The sequence below is a fragment of the Vipera berus genome, assembly GCF_964194415.1.
Source record: "Vipera berus genome assembly, chromosome: 4".
Taxonomy (NCBI): Eukaryota; Metazoa; Chordata; class Lepidosauria; order Squamata; family Viperidae; genus Vipera; species Vipera berus.
Window position 1 is genome coordinate 21,387,242 of NC_138206.1, and position 25,062 is coordinate 21,412,303.

At 36.3% G+C, this 25,062-nt stretch overlaps 2 protein-coding genes across 6 annotated transcripts in view; one reads left to right on the forward strand and one right to left on the reverse strand.

Moving 5' to 3' along the window:
- Positions 1-95: 95 nt before the first annotated feature.
- ZDHHC20 (zDHHC palmitoyltransferase 20) overlaps positions 96-25,062 on the reverse strand; it is a 55,967-nt gene continuing 31,000 nt past the window's right edge. Inside the window, exons 6-13 of one of the 4 annotated variants that reach the window (XR_014026327.1) lie at positions 21,199-21,231; positions 19,281-19,401; positions 13,184-13,316; positions 11,853-11,979; positions 9,420-9,509; positions 7,831-7,982; positions 6,648-6,763; positions 96-4,842 (exon numbers count right to left, since the gene is read on the reverse strand). Coding sequence is in view for 2 of the 4 variants with exons in the window: in XM_081326919.1 (XP_081183045.1) it covers positions 6,556-6,763; positions 9,420-9,509; positions 11,853-11,979; positions 13,184-13,316; positions 19,281-19,401; positions 21,199-21,231 (712 nt within the window). In the remaining 2 variants the exon portion in view is untranslated. Of the gene's footprint in view, positions 4,843-5,890; positions 7,983-9,419; positions 9,510-11,852; positions 11,980-13,183; positions 13,317-19,280; positions 19,402-21,198; positions 21,232-25,062 lie in introns of those variants that run through there. The other 3 variants (XM_081326920.1, XR_014026328.1, XM_081326919.1) reach the window with 3 other exon arrangements.
- LOC308667602 (uncharacterized protein) lies at positions 4,817-18,163 on the forward strand. Of its 2 annotated transcripts, XM_081326923.1 has the most exons (5): positions 4,817-4,957; positions 5,722-5,878; positions 8,251-8,480; positions 13,034-13,095; positions 13,216-18,163. In XM_081326923.1, exons 2-4 carry the CDS (start codon positions 5,856-5,858, stop codon positions 13,084-13,086), a joined length of 306 nt encoding a protein of 101 aa, XP_081183049.1. In that variant the 5' UTR covers positions 4,817-4,957; positions 5,722-5,855; the 3' UTR covers positions 13,087-13,095; positions 13,216-18,163. The 2 variants fall into 2 exon arrangements, with proteins under 2 accessions (XP_081183049.1, XP_081183050.1); XM_081326924.1 differs by lacking the exon at positions 13,034-13,095 and having other exon boundaries at positions 4,862-5,878; positions 13,212-18,163.

A 25,062-nucleotide genomic window follows, 5' to 3' on the forward strand; every position in this document is an offset into this window, starting at 1 on the left:
ATTTCAATAGAGGCTAAATGCACTTTGCCTTTCCTCTTTTTTATGTCCCTACTCTATGATAATACAAAGTAAATAAATCAAAATATAGCAGAAAGCCTGTTCCCATGTTGTTTATTTTCTTATGCATTCATTATGTCAACACATTAATATATCATCCATTTGGCAAAGAAGGGCTTAAAGATTATGCTTTTTAAAAACAGTTATAATTAAGACATGATCTCTACTTTGATATACAAAAGTCAAACATGATTGAAAATTAATTACACTGGTGGAAAATATACATGAAGATATTACAAGGTGCAGTTAAAAATAGGAAAAATTCAGGCAAAGTGATCTCTTATATAGTTCATTTATAAAAGCCCATTTAAAAAGTCTTTATTAAATTATTAGTGGCAATATGCTTTTTCTGTGCATAGGAATACTATCTGCAACATAAAGAACAGATGCATCATTCACATTATGTATCCTCTTAAGTATCCTCATAGCATTTTAGATTTGAATAGTTGCAAGCCTACTACTACAACAGATCTATAAGTAAAATATCTGCATACACTTTGTCATAATAACAGTGCAATATATCTGATGTATCCACTGGTATATAGCACAGGTGGCAATTTTAGCCAAACTGAATGCCGTTCTTATGGCCATTAATTTATACTGGGGGGGGGGGAAACGACATAGTGGATAGCACGTCTGTAATACCCTATAATGTACAGTCATCAGCCATATAGTTATGTTCACAAAATAAGTAGAGCTTCCAGGTAAATATATTTAGGATTAAGGTAAAAGACCACAATCCTTAAACCACTTTCTGAAGCTTTCTTCATTAATTTTAGAATCCTGGGAGTTATTAGGATTGCAGTAGAATATAAGATGTCTAATAGTTTATCAGTTCTTTGGTACCAGGAAACAAAAATGCTATCTCAATTTATGATCAAAGTATGAGCCATTAATTGCTATTCAATCTTCCAAAAGACATTTTCAGTAATTTATTTTGTAAACATGGACAGTCTCATTGTATTACAATTTTCAAGTATAATCTGGAAAATACACATTGGATTTTAAGACTGAACCTGCTTTTATAATACAGGTGTATAAGATACATTTTTGGAAGCTATGATCTAAATGAAATTGTATATTGTAAATAGTGTCATTTACACTGCTTGGACCGTGCCGCTACATTAATAGAAAATTACAAAAATAACAACTGCTAGGACATTTCTCCAACACAGGATGCCAGAGATCTGTTTAATCAAGTGGTTTTAAGCCTTTTCTATTAATTAAAATTCCTTGGAATAAGAAATTGTAATTACTAGAAAATATTTAAAACTGCAGCATAAAATCTAATTTATAATAGCAGCCAGTAAATCAAGTCTTGTGTTTGTAGAACTAACAATAATTGGGAAGGGACTTCCTAAGGCAACCAAGAATCTATGCTTACAATATGCAAGCTATAATTCTCCAAAATGAATGTACATAAAATGTTTTTAATTATACCATTACACGTTAATTAGCAAAACGCCTTGATAAAGCACTTAAATAAAATCTACACATCTTCCAATACAATTGGCATGAATTATCATACTCTTTGGTATAATTTAATAGGATATCTACCTGTTAGTTACAGTTCAGTATTATAAACACTTTTGTTTCTGATCCAACGTATAGTTGGTTTCACTAGTCACTTGGAATTTTTTCAGTGGCTTAATGACTGCAATAATATTGCCAACATAGTTTTAAATTTACTCCTAATTATTACTAGAAATCTATAGATGCCAAACAAATAAGCGCAAAGAGCTTTTATTTCTATATATACTTTACTAAGAGAACCCTGTTATCCATTTTTACTGATGCAGTTGAATTTTTATTTGTCTTTCAAGAAAACATTTGCTGTAGTCAAGTTATTGGTGTAACGGTACATGGGAATGACTTTGGGAGATGGGAAGAGCCACAGCCAGGGAAATGGTTGGACAAAAGCCAGCTTAGCCTATGGACCCTTCCTAGTTTCCTGGAGGAAAATGGCAACAGCAGAGACATACACTTTTAGAGCTGCAAGATGGATGTCAGCATTGCAAGATAGCCCAGGAAGGAAAGCACACTCGGATGAGCTAAATGTAAACCTCATAAAGATGACATCAGGCTTGCAAAATATATTTCTCCCTTGTCGTCTTTAAGGTTCAAGAAACTACAGAGGGTCCCTTCTGAGACTGCCACATCCACACTGCTTCCATGGCCTAGGTTGCTGTTTATCCAACTGTTCCCCCGGCTGTGGCTCTTCTCCTGTCTCCCAGGATCCTTCCCATATCATTACAATTAGCTTGCAATAACTGATCTTTCCTATGTACCAAATAATTGAAGGGATAATGTATTTGCTGTAGCTTGTAGTAGATTTGCAGAATTTGTACGGTACTCTTTAACAGTCTGACTTCCTTTTAATTTTCTCCTCCCTACATCTAGATGTACTAGATAGCATTACTTCATAGCACTGAACCACATGATCTGACCAAGAGGGCAGTGAGAACTTGAGCCTAACTTGAGCTGTAAAGATAGGATGCAGCACTGAGTCACAAAAACTGCACAGTGTATTTTATTTCTTCTCATTTTAGAAATTAATTTGGAAAAGCCAAATATACATATATTTTGCATTTTATTCTAGTTCCTGTTGTTTAAAATACTCGAAATCAGTTTTTTTTTTAAAAAAAATATTATGACTTCTTCAAAATCTTTCTCAACCTTAGAAACTTTAATATGTGAACACCGGCTCCCAGAATTGCAGGAGTTGAACATCTAAATCTGCCAACATTGTTAAGGGTCACAATAATCAGAACATTGCTTGGAGGATTGATGATTTGTGGGAAAGGAAATGCGTGCATGCAGTTTTTGTCAGAGTCAGGCATCCAATGTCTTGCTGCCTTCTAACAGATTAAGCATTTACTGTTGCGCTGAAATTATACATCAATACTTATTGTTAAAAGACAGGACTGGATCCAGGATCAGAGAGAGATAGAAAAGATGGGGAATTTGAACAATGGCTGTGAACAAGGTCCTCTTACCCTAGTTCACTCAATGTTCCTAGTGCAGAGAGTTATGAAATCCAGTCCCACAACAACACCTTCATACCAGCTTATTTTCTAATTTAAAAAAGCAAGAACAGAAAGAAAAAGAATGATTTCTGTTCATGGCTGAATAACCTGCAGACTTCAGAAAGAATATGTATATTGGGGATATCGGCCAAAAATGCTTACAAATAAAATTGACAATTATTAAATATTCTGAAACAGGGAGGGAGAACATCACTTTTCCATGTTTCAAGAAATTAAAATATTAAGGTTTCTTAAAAATAATGACAAACATTGCTCAGGGAAATAATTTTCTCAATTAGTGCTTCAGATTGCTAGTGAGCTGAGAAGAAACCTTGCTCCTTTAATACTGTATTGCAACAAATCAGGTCTGAAAGAAAAGGGCTTCAATTATCAGAGAAAGTTAGAAAGTCAGAGTTTTCGATTGGCTGCTTCACAACACCTCTACCATTTCTACTGGTTAACTCATGATGGTTATTGGGGGGAGGGGGGACAAAAAAGTACCAAATACCAGTAGCCCACCAGATGATGATTGAGCCACATATATTGTGGAATTTTAATGGTGAAATGCTATAGTAAACTGTATTACTACCCTTTCCTACCCACAGAACTGTTATGAAAGTAATGACACCAGCATGGCATTGCTTCACACATGAAGTTTGCAGAATCAGTCACTACCACAGTGCAGCTGGAATGCATAGTTTCTGCACTTCTAAGTCTTGCGGACCCTTGCAGGGCATTTGAGAATTTGGCCCTTGTAATAGCTTATGTCCATGTTGCAAAAATGCACATCATGAATCTTAAGGCATCTGACTTTCTGCACTGGAAGTGCTTATAAGCATCCACTGGATACCATCAACAAACTCATTCTCCATATCTTGTTAACATGCTGGAATTGTTCCATTGATTTATTGGTGTCTTCCTTAAAAAAATAACATCCAAGCACAAATGTATTGTAGAAATCTATTTGGAAAACAAACTGTGTAAGTACTGTATTGAATAAAGATAAGTAAAGGCAAGTAAAAAACCATGGTTAATTCTGCACCGAAAACTGATTTCTCTGCTATGAACTGCTGGATATAAGAAAAACTTTCCAGAAAAGATACTAAAGCACTTATGAAACCTGGGCTGCCACTTGTTTTGCTGAATCAGCTTGTTCTTGCCAATCTAACTGTTGCTTTACAAATTATTATTTTTTATGTAGAAGAGGTTTCTACTCTGTCAATGCTTTGCAAATCTTCCATTTTCTCTGGAGGTTTTTTATCTGTCTTTTGAATTTAGCCTGCAACTTGATGAAATCTGTATGTTTTGGGAAAAGTTCCACCATGAGATGTTTAGTATCAATACTGGAAATATTTTTTCTGTATTTCAGACAAATGTGGATTTAAAGCAGTATTTGGCCCTATTTCATACACTTATATTCATTTCTTTTGAAGAACAGAATTAAAAACTGCTAAATTTGGAAGCAGCTCAAATTAAATTAATGCTTAATATAGTAACCTTGTGGGTTGTGGTTTTAAAAATAAGCTAACATAAAAATATACAAAGTAAGCAGAATATATTTTATTATTAAGTGCTACTCAAGGTCAGCCTATATGGTGTGGTCCATGTTTTCTTTCCTCTTTACATAAAAGATTTTGGAATCAGTCATATTATTGACTTTTCTGAGTATATATTTTCTTACCATTTTTCCTTCTCTGAAAGAAATGGATACTGAGATAAGATCAGCTCTCCAATGAAACTATAATATGTTTTTTTACACCTGAAAAAGAAAAAGATGAGTCTGTTTTAGAGGATTTACACATAGGAAACAAAGGAGGACACAATTACTACTCATTTGTGCTTTCTTGGCTGATATTCACTGTCTCCTCTGCCAGGTATTTTAATTATTTTAATAGTGGCTGTTTTATTTTTTAAATAATGACTTTTTATGTATTTATTGTTTTAATTGTAGTATGCTTCTGAGAATTTTTTTTTATGAGATGGGCAGCCATATAAATTTGACAGATCCTCTCCAGATATTTGTCATCAACAGGAATGGTCAAATCCTTCTCCCAGACGGCTGCTGCCCAGTAGGAAGAGTTTTCACTCCTGCTGATGATCTGCAGTTTTTGTTGCCAAAGCAGGTTCTTTGGCAGTGCTGGTCCCTGGATTTAAATGGGGGCACTTAGGAATGAGCCAAGATGGCTTTTGGATGGCTGTGGACCCACCTAGGAGGAGGGAATCTTGAAGATTGCAGTTCCCTGTGGGCGCAGCCAGAAAGGCATTGGTCTTTTATCCAACTTTTCCTATCAGCACACAGTTCTCATAAGCAAGCCTGGGTTTTAACTTCACTTTGCTTTGTTTTTTATCTTAAAAAGTTAACTGGCTTGCTGAATGCTGATTTATTTCAACCCCCTGCTGGATTTTATCTCTTCTTGTTTTTCCCCCCCTTTGATCTATTTGGCTGTTTTCATTAACTTCAGCTTTTCCATAAGGAAACATGGCCTTTCTTTGCATAGTGAAAATGCTTTTACTTGATTTACATTTTTATTGGATGTTCACTACAGGGATTTTGTATTTTATGAAGTTTGGAGTTTATTTTTCTGAATCTTTTTTAATATACTGTTCTTTTCTCTTTTTTTCCTGTTCTGCTCTGAAGAAGTCTTTCCTACCACATTGAACAACAATGAACTGGATTATAGACAAGGGAAGGAGGGTGACACTCGAGAAAGGACTGCTTGGCAACATGCAATTCTTAGCTGAAAGCTTTTTTAAAAAAAGTTTTAACTCATAATGACAGTGGAAAACATCCAGAGGTAAGTGACTGTAAATAAATTAAACCCACAGAAGGAATATGATTTCAAAGCAGGAGATTTGCTGGGAAGAAGTACGAACTCAGAATTAGGAATAACAGAGTTGACCCCATATGCCTCAATAACAGTAGAAAATGGTCTGGGTGGATAACTTGTAAATTGGTCTTTTTTAAGCGGAATGAAGGAGGTTGGGAAATGTATTTATCACATTTAACTAAGGAACCATTTCATCTGAACATTTTTGGGAAGACAGACTGGCTTTAGAGATTGGACTTATTGTATTTAATCAGACAATAGTTGATAAGGGATGGTATTAAGATTGGATCAATCAGAGTTAATTTTTGGAATGATTTGGAATAGTTAAGAAGTTGATTACAATAACAGTTCATTAACACAAGGGTTTTGGAATTTTGTCTTTTTTATTATTACTGTTTTTCCTGTTAAATACAGTATTTTGTTATTAATATTGCATACAGATGACAGGTTAACAACTTGTAAATGGAATTAGTAGTTTAAAATTCTTTGGGCCTATTTCACAAGGGTTGGGAAACTAATATAGTTGTAATATATTAATGAGCATTCAACTAGGGAGGATAATATGTGTATATGTGTTAGTCTTTTTAATGCACCTTTTTCTTTTTAATGTCTTGTTTTTTTTTCTTTTTGGGGTACTTTGTATTTTAACTTTTTTTTAATAAAATAAAAATAGATTTAGAAAAATTAAGGAATTGTGAAATCCTGCCCTGTAACAAGCTACCTTCATTATGCATACCTGATTTAACAGCTTCATCTTCTGAGCTGACCTCTACCCACTGGTTATCACCGGCGAGCAATCGATTTTGAGATTCACTGAGTGGCCTAGTAGGAAATGGCTGACTAGTAGAAGAGCTGAAAAATAAAATTTCTGTTAGAGAGAATGGATTCCCACAAAAGTTCACTCTTGCAACTCTTCATGAAATATGTTTAGAATTTCATCCTGTTGCTTCTAATTTTGTACTCCTATAATCCAACAGGTCTGGGCTGCAAGTCTTGAATGATTTTAGACTTTTCTTTTTTAAGAATTGCTGCTGTCATATAATCAGATTTTCAAAGCTCAGATTTGTAGCCGTAACTACTGTATAATATTCATGTTTAGTCTAAAAACAACTCTAAATTTATAAGAAAGACCCACAAGCAAAATTTATTTTTTTTAAATGATCATAAATATAATACCCAGACACCTTGAACACTGTTGCTTTATTTTGCCAAGCAGGATTACTAACTTCTGTTAAAAGCAATCTTGGAAACTGTTCCTCCAGCAAATAGCTAAAGGTGTTCAGAGGCTACCTGTCAGGGATTTTTTAATTTGGGTATTTGTTGGACTCAATGGCTTAAAAATGCTACTTTCAAATTCTGAAATAAAGCAGCTAGAAACCTTTTGTTTCTAATTTCTCTACATGCACATCAAAAACAGGTGGCAAGAATCCAATGTAGGGCTCAGCAAACTTCAGAGAACAATGAAATACAAAGTCGAGGAAAAGTGGTTTTTTCTGCACATTTTCAGTAAAAACAATTTGACTGAATAAGAGTTTCCAATACACCATTTATTTATTTATTTAATCTGCCAATCAGCAAGAAATTTAATGTACAATTATAATAAAGATAAAAATAAAGCTAAAAAAATAAAAAAGGAATACAATCAATAGAACAAAATTGAGATATCCCATATAATGTCAGCCTAGTCCAGAAATGTAACCAGATAGATCAATTCTATTTTATTGTAAGATTACATTAATAGGATCTTGCAAATTTGAAAGCACATCCCCCCCCTGCATTTACAACCCAAGAAACTAGGGAATGTTCCTTCTAAGACATTTACCACACCCACATTCCTTTTGTGGGCTTAGCTGCCTCTTGTCTGACCATTCCCCTGGCTGTGGCTCTTCTCCCTGCCTCCCATGGCCATTTGCACATACCATTGAACATAGGCACTTTGGCCTACTTCTGTTTTTAATATCTTGCAGGTAGCCATCAGCTGGAAGTGGGGAGGGGGTCACTTCTGATCCTCTGGAGACGGTTCTGTAGCACTGGCCCAGCCAATGATAAACAGCATCTGCAAACTTCAGCTCTGGGAAAGTGGAGGATCAACAGCAGTTTCTCTTTACTGCTGAAATGGTGCCATTAGCTTGAGATAAAAGATAATCCTATTTCCCCGTGGTAGAGGCAGGGACAAGAGGACTGGTTCCTGTTGCAGGAGATGGCTATTTTGAAGCTCTCCTTGTTTTGGAGAACATGTATAACTACACAAGCTCTTCCATCCATCTCAAAAATCGTAAGATTTTTTTTTGCTCATTTTGACTTTTTTAAACCTACTTTTCCTTTCTTTTGCTTTTTAGGTACCTTCTTGGGAACCTTTTGCATAGCCAAACAAAATCAGTGCTAGATTTCTCTGAGGACCTCTGGCACACAAGGGCAAGAGGAGTTAAGCCACCAACCCGTAACAATGAATACCCTCAGTTCTCTTGCATAATTCCCCGAGGTGGTGTGATAGGTGCTGCTACAGTTCTTGAACTGCTGGCCTCTCAATGGAATGACACTTTTCAAGCTTCTATAGTGATTTCCTCAGGTAATATTCCATCTTAAAACTCTAGCTGCTTTTCATTATCCAGTCATGAACATCTAGTCAGGCTGCAGCTTTGAACATCTTCACCTACAACCAGACACCCTCCCCCCCAGTTTTCACTGTTCGCACATATGTTGATGTGACAATCCTTTTACAGAAAGGTTAGAAAAAAAGGAAGTTTTTATTATCAGTTTCCACTGCCCAAGTCCTGGCTTTCTTGGAGGCAGACCTTGACCTCTCTACTGCAACCAGAAATTTAAAACCTTGTTTGGAATACCTGATTTGGAATATGGTGTTCTCAATACTAGTAATATCTGACAAATATCAAATAGATGTATATTGGGAAGAAAGAATAACCTTGAGAAGCAAGAGGAACAACTGCAACAAAGGCAATGGTCAAATAAAATAAATCTGAGTCTGGACCAGAAACGTAGTTTGAGAAAGCATCTCAGAGAAGATTCTCACTAAGATAAAGGAAAGGGGGAGTGAGGGAATACAGTCAGACTTGCATGATTTTGTTACAGTAATTTTACAATAAAAGTAGTATTAACATTTATTACTGTGGTTTCCTAGTCTGGTCTACCTTAAAGGGCTGATAACCACACATTGTTTGACAAAAGAGAATTCTGCACAATCTGGTCACAGACATCATCACTCTTGCACTTAGACTTGAACTTCATGACTCAGATGAATTTGGTTTTGCAATGGTGCCAGGCGGCAATCCAATATTCCAATATGCTGTTTCAGACAAAGGGATGATGCTGGGAAAGCAAACTGAGAGTTCCATGCCAGGCGTCTTCACATATGTTACACTACGCATTAACTCTCTTGCATATTCTCATTGAAACTAGGTTTGAAACAATTCGGTGATAAGATAAAAATTGTCACCTGTGTGTGCAACAGCAGACTTCTGTGTACCTATGTAGAAAGCATTGCACACACCTTTTAACAGTTTCATTTTGGCTTGAGACAGCGAGCTGCTCAGGATCCATAATCACGAGGCGTGTTGGAAAGTTGCAACCATCTCCTAAGCTGCACAGTATAATAAGCAAGACAGAACAAATATTTCATTAGCTTGCTGAATACACACAACAGAAACATATATACAACTTAAGTTTTTAAACATCACATTAAGTGGAAGAGTGGTACATAGACCATGAACATATCATATCCAGCACCAAGTATTGTACCTGTGGCAAGAAAGAGTTTATTGTAGTTGCATGTAGCTTGAGAACATTAACGATTATTTGATATTAATAATTTGTCTGCAAATGTCAAAAGATGGCATCTAAAAAAATGGAATGTTCCCAAGCTGCTTTTCAGATCAGGAATGTCTGAACAGTACATTCTTGCAATCTTATCAGTACATTCCTAGTGCAGTCTATGTAATTCCAGAGTACACTAAGTTTTTCACTGTTTAACTTTCTGGACCAAACAATTCTGAACCACTTAACAATTTTTTTAATAAAGGCTTTTAGATATTGCTAAAAATTATTCATGGAGGAAATCTATGTATGTGTTCACTAGGAGTTGAAAATTACTTGATGGTGCATTGTCAATCAAAAGAAATTGTAACTGGTTAATTGGACTACTGACTTCATCAAGTACAATAGCATTATCTATAATGGCAATGTTTTTCCAAGTATGTTAGCAAAGATTCTTCCATTATAACTTCATATCCAAAATAACATTTTTATTTTTAACTTAATTTGGTAAAATTTGCAAACAGTAGACTTTAGTAAATAAACAAGGTATTTCTATGCTGAATTTCTAAGAAATAACTGCACAAATACTAATATTTGACTCTATGAATCTCTCTCTCTCTCTCAAGAGATTAACAAAATGTTTTATGGGAAGAACAAATCCCTAGTTTTTTTTGTATAAATAATTTAAACAATGGCTATTAAGTGATAAAAAAGGGAAGCTGTTTTAATTTCTTGATTTCAGCTTAATCACTGTCCATGTATTCTGTCTTCAGTGTCTTTATAGAATGCAAGGAATCAAGTTTAAAATTATTATGGCCATAATTAGAAAGTTATTTTACTATTTTTTATTTTATTTCTATGGCTATCCATCTCAACAAATGATTCGTTAGAATTCCTCTGATAACCATGGCAGGATCCATTTCAAAGTAGTTTCCTTCCATTTTCTGTATTCAAGTTGGCATGGCATATTTGGAAGAAATTAAAGGGAAGCATTAATTTTAAACCTTACTCACATGGCAGACTTATACTCTGGTATAAATTACTTTGAAATCTGTGTTTGAATATTTTTGGGGATTTTGGAAGCCATGAGCAAGCAGAGGTATTAACACTTGAATTCTTGAAAAGGAATTTGGGCTGTTCAAAATTACAACAAGGTAGTATATTTAATAAACACCTTTTGAATTCACTGGTCTATATGCACTAGCAGCAACTAAAGTACCTACGTTATTGTCAGTGCTTTGTATGATTAAAAGGTAAGACTAATTCAGCAAAAAATAGTGTTTGAAGTTTAATGAACTACTCAGAATATTTAAGAAGTGGATGTCAACTTCACTATGCACTAATTATAATACAGGCAGTCCTCAGGTTACGACTGCAATTAGGACCAGAATTTTTGTTGCTTAAGTGATGCAGTTGTAAGGTGCAATGTCACACGATCACATTGCCTATCAACAGCAATCTGTGTGGGTTGTTAAATAGAAAGAGATGAGAGTTCCACACAAGCAGGCTAGTTACTGTATGGATGCTAGAGTGCTGCAAGTGATTACTCTGAAGTGTAGGAAGGTGTGCGGTGCTGTGAAAAAGGTACCCTGCTTAGAACATGAGTGAGTGCGCAACTGCAGAGGGTGGGGAACCCTGAAGGCAAGTGCTGCTGAGTGCAGGAGGGTAGATGCGTCCTGTGGGCCAACACTATGGTGTATGTCAGGAGCAGGAGCAACTTCCAACTTCTGCCTGTTTCTCCATTGACTCTGTTTGTAGGAATCTGGCAGGAAATGTAGGAAATTGTGATCACCTGACCGTGGCTCACTGCAACATTGTAATCAGAGGCCAGGCACTGGATGCTTGGATTGCGATCATGTGATCACAGGGATGCTACAGTGGTAGTAAAAATGGTAGTAAATCCCCTTCATTCAGTGCTGTTGTAATTTTGAATGGTCACTGAACAAGTGGTCATAATACAAGGATTACCTGCATGGCTAAGAGTAATCATAAGCCACCATTTTGGTTTAATATCAGTAAGTGTGTTAATTTAAAATGCTATATCAATCTTTAATTCTGGTAACAGTCCAGAATATATAGCAGTATAAGATTAATATTTAAAGATTTATATACTTCTGAACTCTATAACTAAAATTTAGAATTTAGAAGTAAAATATATAAATGACAGTACCTTGTAAAAATAGGGAGCAGCCAGTATTTTTTTTCATCTCCAAAAACCTCTCTTAGGTTTTTTTGACATCCAAGAGAGAAGCCATTTTTGTCAGGCCCATTTCGAAACATTGGTGCCCGGAAAGCTTCTATATCACACATAAAAGAAAATAAATTAATCAATTTAGGAAAGTGAAAATGTCTTCCAAGGCGAAATATTAAGAATAACAGAATAAACAGAATAAAGCATCATTTAGACTGAGTCATCTCTCATGAAAATAATGTGATTTGCAAGGCTGTAAAACATGTTACAGCTCTTAAACTATATTTGAGAAAAACTGTTTCAGATACAAACATACAACATCATTTTTTTTCTTTTGATCAGACCATTATAAAAACTAAAAAAAAAGAACAAGAGAAGGAACTAATATTTTATAATGCTATCATTTGTCTAGCTAGCTAAACAAGATTGTACAATATTTATTTTGGTCAGCAATTAAAAAACACCATTTTCCTTCCAAATCCTTTGCAATTATTATTACTTTCTTCATATAGAATAAGATACTTTGTTATAATTTTCATTTTGTGTAATCTAGAAGCATCCGCGGTTAAGCTCAGAATATACAGAAATTCTTATTTATTTCCCTATACACTCGGTGTATAATATATAACAGGCATGTCAAACTCACGATGTCACGTAACATCGCACGACGTATCAGAACTTTTCCCCCATTGCTGGCATATGGGGTGGGCACGGTTTTGGCATGATGCATCCGGCCCATGGGCTGGGAGTTTGACATGCTTGGTATATAACAAAGAGATTGTGGCCTGGCATCAGTAGGGAGATATTTTCTTTCCCCAAAAGTTTCTATAGCTGGAAATAAATCCTATCATCCTGATTCCCATTTCCTTTATTCATTTTATTAGCTATGTTAAGTTTACTTTGATAAGAAAAGAAACAGGAACCTGACCTTTGCTGACAGAAGATTGTAAAATCTAAAGAAACTTACTTGGGCCTAGTTATATGCAAATATGATCAGATATTAAACTTACAGGGTAACCTTGGGTCAGATACAATTTTCAACATATTCGTAGCTCACAGAATTATTGTGAGAATGAGTTGAAGAACCTTGAGCTGCTTGGTCAATGGATGGAGTAGGAACTAAAGAATAACAGAAATAATCAGGGCTTTTTTTCTCATAGAACGCTCAGAACGGAGTTCCAGCACCTTTTTTGGATGGAACCTTATAGGGTAGGCAAGGCGGGTTGTATGACATGTGTGAGTTCCGGCACCTTTTTCTTTTACAAAAAAAGCACTGGAAATAATAATAAGAATCCGTGTAATTTACTAACCAATTGTTGATCTGTTTTTACCAACCAGCCAGCAGTGGTAACTAAACAATGACAGTATGCTGATGAAGAACATAGCAGCCACGAAGAAAAGGAAAAGAACATGGAATTTTGCACGGGTGTCTGGTAGTTCGTTCTGAGAAGAAAAAGAAAAGAACTCTATTAATGCATTTTCATCGATTTCCTGTTCAAATGCTATTTTTTTATAAAGATTTTATTCTGAATTAAAATAAATAATATGAATTCATGTATAGCAACCAACACTACTTGTATGAGAATTTGACAACATACAATGTATTTCTTTGTGGTCATAACTTTCACAACTAATAGACAAAAGTCATTGAACTGGAAAGGTTAAGAACTGACTGCCAACCAGTCAAATCAGGAGGAAAACAAATATTGTTCAAATTCATCTTGTTAAATTTGACATTAAGGAAGAAGAGCTGAAAAATTTGCAAGATGGATTAATTAATGATTAATAAGGGAATAGTTGTTGTGCTAGATGAAATAAGAAAGATTTAAGCAATGTTTTCGTTAAGGAAGAAAAGAATGATTAAAAATATACCTGTGAATGATGCATTTAAGAAATGTAAGGAAACTTCTTGAAAATACAAGATTTTAAGGCAGGAATCCCTTGACTCCTCAGAAGATTTTTCAGGATTAACTCCACTAAGGGAAAAAGTAACTCTATCTATAGAAGAGAAGGCTTGACTTTCAGACCCTACTTGCAATATGTATGGAAATCTCTGCAGCTGATATTTATTTAGCAGGGCAAGATCTGAAAAAAGAGGCAATCCAACACAACACTTGCATTTGCAGAACCCATGGTATTTCCAATTCCCAACACACTCCAAACCATGTCAATTTCAGCTAATGTTGATTAATGCCTTCTCTAGAAATCAATTTAAAGATTAATTTGGTGTTAAGAAAATGGCTGTGTATTAGGTGCAGACAAGCAACACTGCAGCATTTTTCTCCTTCTCCCAGTATAATCTTGAGAGAGAATCAGAGAAATATTGATCCATATGCTAATTAAATTAAGTAAAAGAAGGAAATACTCCACTTTGTTTTTTCTCTTAACTGGAACATGTCTGTGTGATAATTTTTATTTGCTGTCTTACTATTTTTTTAAAAAATAATATGTTCATGTTATATTATTGATTAATATGGATAGTCACTTTAAGGGATACACAAACGTTTAAAATAAAAAAAATGAATATTTTTGACTACAGATGTGGGAAGCCAGCTTTTTCCACTTTTAGCCTATACTACAACAGTTCCTAAAAGAAGAAGCCCACAAAGCACTGCCTAAAAAGGGGAATAAGAGGCTATCATTTTTTGAGCTGCTGCCCTTCTTCCCCAATTAAAGTGACTTCAGAAAGCACGAGTCTAGTTTTGTTCAGTGAAGACTCTTTTGGCAGTGAACAAAGAGTTCAAGGAATCTGATATTGACGGTTCAGGAAGGGCATAATCTAGGCTGGGAGAACAAGACCAAATTTCTAACAGGTTTTCCTCACCATGTAGTTCAAGGGAGGAAGACCTTCCTTTATTTTCTTTATAGTGATTATTTTTCTGTGTGCAGGTAGAAATGGGAAGAGAATCCCTGTGAGGAAAACATCCTGAGATCCTGAGATGGTATGAACTCGGGATCACATACTCTGAAGACATAGCAATGGCCTAACCAGAATAATCTCTTATTTGCAGAGGCTTGTTGCAAACATTTTGAAGGTTTAAACTATTCAAACAAGATTATTATACCTCATACATTTCAAAACAGCTTTGTATCATAACACAGAGTACACTGTAAGCAGGTGGAAGGAAAAGAGAATTCTTTATAGATTTTAAAAATATTTTCCATATACTAAAGATTCATATGTTGAGAGAAAAGTTTAGTGTTTTATTAATGTAGCAGAATTTTTATATGCTCAAATTACTAAATACCTTATTAAATGCTTAATAGCTTCATATTAAAAATTCAACAGCATGTTTCTTTTAAACAATGACAATACAACAGGGGACTGAAATTGCTTCTTTATTAATAAAATATAGACAACATTAACATCATTAATTTTCTGTCAATATATGCTACACTTCAGAGCAACAATTTCTCCCTCAGGCATTAAATAAAATACATATTGCTAATTATAAAGAATTAGAAATATTGTGTAATAATCTTGTAACCCACTATCAGAAATAAATGTACATAAGAACATACTAGCAGAGACTACTGCTTAAATTGCATTTTACCTTTGGACAATTCTCAGCAGATTTCCTGCGGCAAAGCTTTGTGCAAATAAAGACAATTTATTAAACAGCTATAACCCCTTAAGACTAGCGTTCAGAAACAAGTAAAAATGCTATTAGAAAATTCATGGTCTTTGCGTGCACAAGGTGTAAAACGTGCAGTATTCAATGTCAAGAGGCCAATAGTTTACATTCACTGAATGAGTACGTGAAGATGAACTTGTGTTTGCATGAGATAAAGGAGTCATTGATTTTAATGGTGTATATTCAAGCCACACCATTAAAATTAAGAGATCTATTCATTGCTCTCTCTAATTTTTATTATCTGAAGTCCAACTTGAAACCACCTCTACAACAGAAATCAACTAAGAAAACTTACTGGCAATTTCTGTCTACATTCATCATAATTTGAACTAAAATTTGTTACCCAAATATGAATCAAAACATTTCAACAGTAGGATTTATTGATTTTTCTGACCCCTTAATTCAAATAGTCCCTGTACTTCTTCACTTCCTTGAAGAATATTTAGGGGGGGGGAAGTATTAATACAAACAAAAGACATATGCTCTGTCCAGCTTCTCCACCTTGTAATCTTACTTGTCAACTTCAGTTGAAAACAGTCCTGGAAATTCCTTCCTGCTTATATGATATACATGTACAATAATACATGTACATATGGCAACCTTTTTAAATGTGTGCATATGAGCTGGAAGCAATATTCCAACAAAAAGCTATGACAAAAAATTAATAACATGAATTGGCATCAGCACGCAGAAGACTAACAGAGTACATCCATAAACATCAACTAGCAATCAGAAGACATGATGAAAACACCTTATTCTCACAACATGGATAGACAATTATAGTTTCACCTGGGAAAATGGGGGCATCCCAGACCATAATGCTAGGGAATGCCTTAAAGCTTGACATTCAGACAATTTAGCCATAAATAGAGATAAACCACATTTATACATTATTCAAAAAAACCCATAAAAAGAAGCAATTAAATATCTGCAAGCAAACAACCAAACTCAGAGACTACTAAGACTTCACAATAACATGAATTAATAATTGAGTAAGTTATATTGAAATGCTGAAATGTGCCACCTGAGAAACAGAGTGAATTAGGAATATTTTTTGGAAGAACAACAAATCATGGAAACAAATCTCAGTTGCACACATATATACATACATACAACCTCCTACGGATTATCAAAAAATTCACTTTAGAAAATAAACTAAGTTGCTCTAAAAGGGAGATGGAGGGTCTCTAAATATGGTAAATAAATTGGATTTCCTATACAGATGTATGCAAGTAAACATACATTCTTTCTCTCATTCCCCATCTCAATCTGTTCTCCTTCTGAAGAAACAGAAAAAAGGATCATAATGATATAATTACACTAGGAGGGAACAAAAAAGCAGCAAAACTGAATAAAGATGAGGCATAGAGAAGAACTCTTGTTTAGGTGTCACAAAAGGGTTAAAATTCACTAGGCAAGCAGAGCTTCAGACAACAATCATGGTTCAGGATAGTCTTCAAAGGCATTGATGCCTTGCCACAATCTCTGCAGCCATTTTCATTTCTTGGTTATTCCTTTATTTTCAATTGTTCTTATATATGTTTCAATGAACTTTAGAATATCCATACACTTCTCCAGGGACATCAGCTGAGGTTCTGCATACTTGTTCCAATGACGCTAAGCCTGTGCATGATGCTCCAGGTGGCTCAAGTGCTGTCTTCTACAGCTTATTGCCATGTATGGTTAAGTGTGCATTGAGGGAACAGGTACTATCAGAGAAAAGTTGTCCCCTAAATCAGATAACATCCCTGTTCCCCTATTCACTGGTTATTGATTTTTTACAAACAAAAAAAAACAACCCCTCCTCTCAATTTAATAAGCTAATAAATTAAATGAAAATATTTGATACTTAATGTGAAATGTTAAGGAAATATGATGAGCATTTTTGCTCAAAATTAATGCTACATAAAAAACAACCTTGGCCCATGGATCCAGAAAAGCCACAGATCTTGTGCATCTATGGCTCTACTCCACATTATGTTTAACGATAAGCTCTGTCCTGCTCAAATTATTGGGTCAGTTGTCTTGGTCTAATGAAAGCAGGCAGTCCAAGTACATCAGGATATCTATAGATTTTCTACAACAGTTAAAATTCATATTTTTAGCCATAGTTTTGACAAAATTAAGTGAGCTGAAATGTTCCTATTTGGCAAACGGAAGGAATTAGGAATCTCTTAGAAGTACAAATCATGGAGAGAAATTACACACACACACACACACACACACACACACAACCACCAAATGATTATGCAAAACACACACAAACAGACACGCAAACCAGCAAGGAGTTATACAAAACACCTTGTGGAATAACAAGTACCAAGCTGACTAAAGCATTAACATGGCTCACCTATAAAATAAATTCATAAATAAACAAACAATGCTAAACTATGGCTTACTATGGTTTTCTCACTAAGTCACAAAATAATAACACATCGTAGTAAATAATAATATGCAGTTATGGATCACAATGGCTGGTTGCATGCAACCCAGTAAAAAGAAACCATGTTATAACTTAGACAAAAGAAAAAAAGAAAGAAAGAAAGAAAAAGAAAAAGAAAAGGAGAAAGAAAAAAGAAAAAGAAAAGAGAAAGAAAGAAAGAAAGAAAGAAAGAAAGAAAGAAAGAAAGAAAGAAAGAAAGAAAAAGAAAGAAAGGATCATTGTTCTCTAGATATTTATTAATAACAAAAAAAATAGTGTCAGAGAGAATGCTAGAGTTGAAAACGTGGCCTCCAGGATGACTGCTGGTTGAATCAGTAATCTCAGCCTCAATTAACTTCTCTCTCAGTAGGAACATACATATTATGGTTTAATAAGACAAGGTATTGATATGCTAAGATTATTTTAGCACATATCACCTTTTATTTCAGTGGGCTATGCTGCAATATCCAGGAAGGGTTTGGTTAACTACACTTTTCCATTATATGGAAATTGGGGAATTCCTTTTTCAAAGTTTGGAATGCATCAAGATCTTAAAATAAATTCAAGTCAAATTTCAAAATCAAACATTTCAAATTTCATTAAGAATCCTATTGTCTTGTAATTTCTCAGCTATGACTCAGTACAAAGTCTTCATTACTTAATGTACATGTACCACAACATGCCAAGAAGAGAAAAGAAACTGCATGAATTGTACATCAGTTAGTCTACAAATGTCTGCATTTGCCTGAATCATGCAGAGATATCACAGGTGTGATATCACAGGCAAATTAACAATAAATCATCCCTCATGATTTGATTAGGTTTACCCTGAGTAAAATATATTTTTAATGCAGAAATGCATGTACAAGTTATTTTTATTACAAAAAGTTTGTGCTTACTTACTGTATAAATTATTCACATTCAAATAACATCCTTCAGTCTATGAATGTTAAGCAATTCTTTTCCAAAACTGCAATGCTGCTATTCCAAAGGTTTAAAGCAATATTAAAAACAATCTGACTTATGAAGCCAGGTCATGCTATTCAACCAAAATAAAGATTAAAAATCAGGTTTATTTTGAAATTAGAAGAGGGCAATGTTGATATGAATGTCATACATATATAATGTGCTCTCTTAAAACATGCATGAAAAGCCAACATAAAACGTACGATCCACAAGACAGTAAATTCGGCTGCAGCAATCCAAAAACCATGTATTATATATAAAATTTAATTATTTAGTATTTTACTGCTTCACTCAAACTGATGAGTTACGTAAACTATGACGCATGAAAGCATAACGCTTTTGTATTTTTTTTACGTTTAAAACTTCTAATTTTAAAAAACTTACTGTCCAAAACTTTATGAAATACTGAAGAACCGTAGCAGCAACAAATAGACAATACAGGAGGGAATAAAATAAAAAGAGGAGAAAAAACTTGTAGTTGGAAAATCCCACGCAGTTATTCACCCTGGAAAAGGAAAAAGAAATAGCTTTTTTCCCCCCTTCTATAGCAGGGGTTAAACAGATTACTGCAACTATGTTATAGATGGTCTCAAAAACAGTTGCTAATGGGGTTGCCAGTATCCTCAAAACATTGCTATAAGAATCAGAGTCAGTTACCCTTTTCTAGAAAGAAAACTAAAGGAATTGCTGTTTGTCACTCTTCCAGAATATTTTCTAGTTCTTTAGCTTGTTTTTGCCTTTTTTGGGTGGGGGGGTTGAGGGAAAAACAACAACAAAGAATTAAGAACAACTATGGACTTACATGGAATTCAAGATTATTCCTGAAGATGAAGACGGTAGTAAAGACTGATTTTAATGTTTATTTTATTAAAAAAAAATAAAAAAAAAATCAGATTGTCTGATTGTTGTTTTCCAGAGAAGACTCTTATGCGTTTAGTATGAGAGGACTCTGGTGCTTTGAGTATGACTCTACTAAAAGCATAAAGTTTGCATTGCAGCACATTTTATTTCCTTCAATTTATATAGCCTCCCACCTCATCGTAATGACTCAGGGTGGCTAACAATAAAAAAACACAACATTCAAGAACAAGGTAACAAAAATACATAATTGACAGCTGACATAAAACCACAAACCATTTTCCATTCTTCTAATTTGGGGGGGACAGGATTATAAGTATAAAAAATTATGTTATATCTATAATTTGGGTTTTTTTCCTTCTCAATGCAGCAAGAAATCATGCTGCTTTTTCCAATTATTGAGCATTAGGCAGTGGCGTAGCGTGGGTTGTCAGCACCCGGGGCAAGGCAAGTAATTTGCGCCCCCTAACCCGTGGATTTTAGCACTCGAGTCTCTTCCACTAGATTAGTTAAAGAAACCCTTACCCCCTAAGCACATGTATTGTTTGTTATGAAAATACTGATGTAATTAAAGTAAAATGCATCTAATGCGCCCCCCCAGATGTTGCGCCCGGTGCGGCCGGCCCCCCCTGCACCCCCCACGCTATGCCACTGGCATTAGGATAGCTATTGGGGGCATCACATTTTTTTTCCCTTGCATCGGAGTGGAGTTGGGGCAACTGAATGGAGAGGAGCATCTACTAGCCGGATGCCCTTGACGCTTATGTTGAGTTCTTAGCAGACAATTACTCATTACGCCCAGAGAGAGAAATATATGTCACTACCTAGGATCGAACTCACAGCCTCCTGACTGTGAGGCGAGAGCTCCATCTCTAGGCCACTGTACCATTCTATTGGGGACATTACAATGAAGGGGTTAAAGTTCAAAGATGACCTTCGGGACTTTGGGATCCCCATCTTCCTTCTAGTTATCCTATAACAACTAAAAACAGAACAGTAATATATATTTATCAAATACTGCTAACAATGTTACCATTTGCCTTGCTCTTACCTATGTTTAAAAATAAAGCTTCCATTAATTTAATGAATCATGAGTGACCATTTACAGAACATTTACAAACTAGTGATTTAATTAAAGCATCTTCAGAGCATAACGTAGCTATCCTTGAAGCATCATAAAGCTTCTCTCGTTTCTGTTATTTTGACAGTCATAGTTGATGACTCTACAATGTGCTGTTTGTTGCTAGTGAGAAAATTAACTTAAGGTTTTTTATAAAAATCAACCTAAGTTAAATTTAGACTCTGTTAGCAGTTAACTCTCTAACTTTTCCCCTAATTATTCCTAGTTATTCCTACTCTTAACTCATTTTGTACATACCCAATAATAAAAGAGCTTACTTATTTGTTTTGCTATGAACCAAAAACAAGGAATAAAAAAACATACCAAGGACAATGATGATCCATTTTCAGTATACATCTAAAATAAAAGAAGACATTTGAATCAATGCAAAGGTGATAAATGAATATTATTACCGTATTTCCCGGTGTATAAGACGACTTTTTAACCCATGAAAATCTTCTCAAAAGTCAGGGGTCGTCTTATACGCCCAGTTGTCTTATATGCCGGAAAATAGTACATAAATCAATCGAGCGCCCCCGTTCTTGCAAAGCAACTTCAAGCCTCCTTAGTCCAGTTCCCCCTCCAACGTGACCCTCCCTTCCCACCCTCAAGAGCCTCTAAGCCCCTTCCCCTCCCCCTTGCAAATGCCAGACCCCGGGAGCGGCTGGAAGCCCCTCCCCTCACCGAAGCGGCATCTGAGCATAAGCAGAGCATGCCCTGCTAGCCACTATCTCTCCCGGCAGCCTGGACAGCGGTACTTGGCGGCCTGGCGCCCTTCTCCCCGCAGACCACGCAGCGACCCTAGCCAGCCGGCCTCGGCATGGCTGCCCCAAGCCCGGCTCTCCAGCGCGTCTTCCAGGCCCGCCTGGCTGACCGCCTCCCGGGCAGGGCTTGGCTCCAGACGCGGCGGCTGCTCCGTCTGCAAATGCGCTCTCAAAGCCGGATTGCGCTCGGCCGTGCAGGCTGATGAAAGGTGGGGACTCGGAGTTCCCGCGGTGGTTGCACCTTCTGGCGTGCCGTTTGCAGAGTCTGGCCTGGAAGAGCACGTCGTGTGAACGCAGCTCTTGCATGTATTCCAAAGGGTGGGTGGAAGGAAAAGCCCCTTTGGGCTTCAAAAGGGTGGCTTTGCACCATCTGCATCAGACGGGGCTGAATCGGGCTTGTGTTGGACACTTTGCAACTGGTATGTACCCGTATTTTCCGGCGTATAAGACGAAAAATCTTGAAAATTTTCTCAAAAGTCGGGGGTCGTCTTATACGCCCAGTCATCTTATACGCCGGAAAATATGGTATGCTTTTTTCAATAAATATATCTAATTTCAAACTTTCAAAGTCTATTCCATCACAATAACATCTTGGAAACCATTCTACCTCTGTATCCAGATTGTTTAAAGCAGGGCTTTCCAACCTTTTCACCAATTGTACCATTTTTAGGATATGGCAATATTCGAGTACCACCTAGCAAGGTGTCAAAAACTTGATGACCAAAAAAAAAAGAAAACCTGTTCAAAGTTGCAATTGCACTGAAACGACTTATGACCATTTTTCACACCTATGGCCATTGCAGCATGCCCAGGGTCATGTGATTTATATTTGGATGCTTGGCAACTGATTCATGATGGTCACAGTGTCCCAGGGTCATGTGATTCCCTTTTGCAACCTTTTGACAAGCAAAATCAATGGCAGGGCTGCTGGTGGCCAAGTGCTAAGGCGGGACTTCCCTCCCTCCCTGCCTCTCTCTTTCTCATGCCTACCTCCTTCTGAAGGAAGAATTTGAACCCACCCCCACCCCCTCCATATTTTCTCTCTTCCATATATTCATCAAACAAGGAAAAGCTTCCAGAGACAGAAAAGACAAGCTACTGAGTGAACTAGCTTAAAAAGGCACATTCCCCTTTAAGAATTAACTACTGGCTAGAAAGGAAAGTTAAGGAGCCGGCAGCCGGCACTTAAGGAAGAAAAAAAAATGTAGTAAGTATTGGCTGACGGCTAAGGCAGCTTCCCCAAATGGCCTCCATTCATAAGTAAAGGAATGCTACAGGCAAAATCCATTCAGGAGAAAAATACTTCAAAGTCCCTTGCAGCAAAACTTACAGCTAACAATAGCAGAGCAATAGAAGCTAACACGAGCCATCAGCCAAACAGAAATTGCAAACACTCCTTAAGAACACAAAGCCCACATTGCACAAATCCCAGAACTTCAAAGTCACAAAAGCAAATAAGAATCCTTCCATTCTCCATCTCACTCTCTCCCTCCCTCTGTGTCTCACCTCCAGCTGATGCTGCCTTTCTTCACTGCTACCTTTTCTCCATTCCTCGTGGAGGGCAACCCCTTCCCAGCTGCATTTCTTGCCTGTTTGTTGCTGCCAGCACAGGTGGCTGCCACAGAAGTTGTAGATCGGCTCATGGCCAGCCTGCTTGACCTGCTTGATCGCCTCTCATCGCCTCTCCTCTCCTCTCCTCTCCTCGCCACACTCCTCCTTCTTCTTTCCCTTCGGTGCAGCTAGAGCTGACTCCACCTCCTCCCAAGGCAGCTTCTTTTTTTCTCTCTCCCACTCCCGCCCAAACTGCCTCCTTTTATAGCCTCTCCTGTCTCCCCCTCCTCCTTTCTCATGGGGCAGTGAGCCTGGGGCCTCTGCCTTGCCCCAGCCACTCTGCAGCTCTGGAGGACTCTCTCACAGTAAGTCCTTGCCTGCGCTGGCTCTTTCCCTCCCCCACTACACTTGGCTAGGCAGGGCTGCGTACCACCTGCCATGTGTTAATGTACCGCAAGTGGTGCGCGTACCACCCGTTCAAAAGTCCTGGTTTAAAGCATTCAGGAAGAAGCAAAGTAATACAAGACGAATTCACAGAGTTTTCCCCTATATTTTCCTTCACAATAAAATGCAATCAAAAAAATCAGAACACAAATGTAACTTGAGAAAAAAGGGAGAAGCATGCTTAAGCCTTAAAACCTTTTTTTCACTCAATCCATTTTACAATTGGAAGAAGAAATGGATAGAGGCATGCATAATGTGTGCATTTGGCACAAAAAATGGTAAGAGGAAAGAGCAAGAAGCACTTTCCACTTAACTTTGCTATTCTTCCACATACAACTTTTCTACAATTATCTTTCATTTTCAATTCACTGGATTTTTTTCATGCATCTGGTGTTTACTACCTTTAGCATTAATTCAAATTAAAACATTGTTTGTGAAAAATGCTACTACTATAAAGCATAACACTCAGCTTCTAGAGACCACATCCTTCTTAGCATATTCTAAAGCAGATTAATGAAGCACAACAGCATTAATGATAGACTGAATGCAGGCATATTCAGCTGGGGGCTGTAATACTGACACAGGAATTCAAAAGATTGTGAGAAGGAGTATTATGGGCTGTACACTGTCAAGAAAGCAGGGCAGTGGAGCAGTTCAATAGAACTCCCATCTTATTTTTGTCACAAACTCAAAACCATACATTATATGGGAGGTAACTGGCTTATCTTTAACTTAAAAAAATTAAAGTACAGCACAGCCATGGGTACATAATTTGCTTTGAGATGTGACATTAAATGATTATTTATATTTTTTTAACCACCATATTCCCAATATGTGAATTCTGAGTGTATGTTAATACATGGCATTCTCTGAACTCATAGGATGCAGCAACAGTAGACTGGCTTGCACAGAATAGCATAAGCATGCTTGGGGTCAACCTGAGTTTTGGTTATGCTTCTAGAATACTACCAACAATCTACCAAAATTGATGGACTTTTTAATCCTTTACAATCAGCAAGGAATGCTATACATAATAAGAATGGTAAATAGTCTACACTTTCCTATATTGTTGAAAACATTATATGAAAGCTTCAAATGACTGAAGTCAAGATGTATGGTGAAGAATGACATGTATGGGCTATCTTGTGGCAACTATAGCAAATGAAACGCTACACCTTGAAATGCAAAAGGAGAAGATGATGTAGAACATGGATTAACTAATGAAATTAAATTGTATGAAATTAAAATTGATTTTTATGTGTCTGTGAAACAGAAATGGATACAGTGATACAGAAATGAATGAATATGGTCTAATCTTAATGGAATTGATGAATGCATGCAGGGATTTGAAGATGAAATTATGAATAAAGTGCTAGGGTCTATGTCAGAAACTATGAATTGATGCTATTTAGGTTGCTGTAGCTGACAG

Bases quoted from the DNA above. Each gene is read 5' to 3' on its own strand.
- LOC308667602 (XM_081326923.1), top strand. From the start codon at position 5,856: ATGACAGTGGAAAACATCCAGAG. The intron at 5,879-8,250 runs GTAAGTGACTGT...TTTGCTTTTTAG, and splicing joins ACAGTGGAAAACATCCAGAG to GTACCTTCTTGGGAACCTTT. The intron at 8,481-13,033 runs GTAATATTCCAT...TTTTTCTCATAG, and splicing joins TTCTATAGTGATTTCCTCAG to AACGCTCAGAACGGAGTTCC.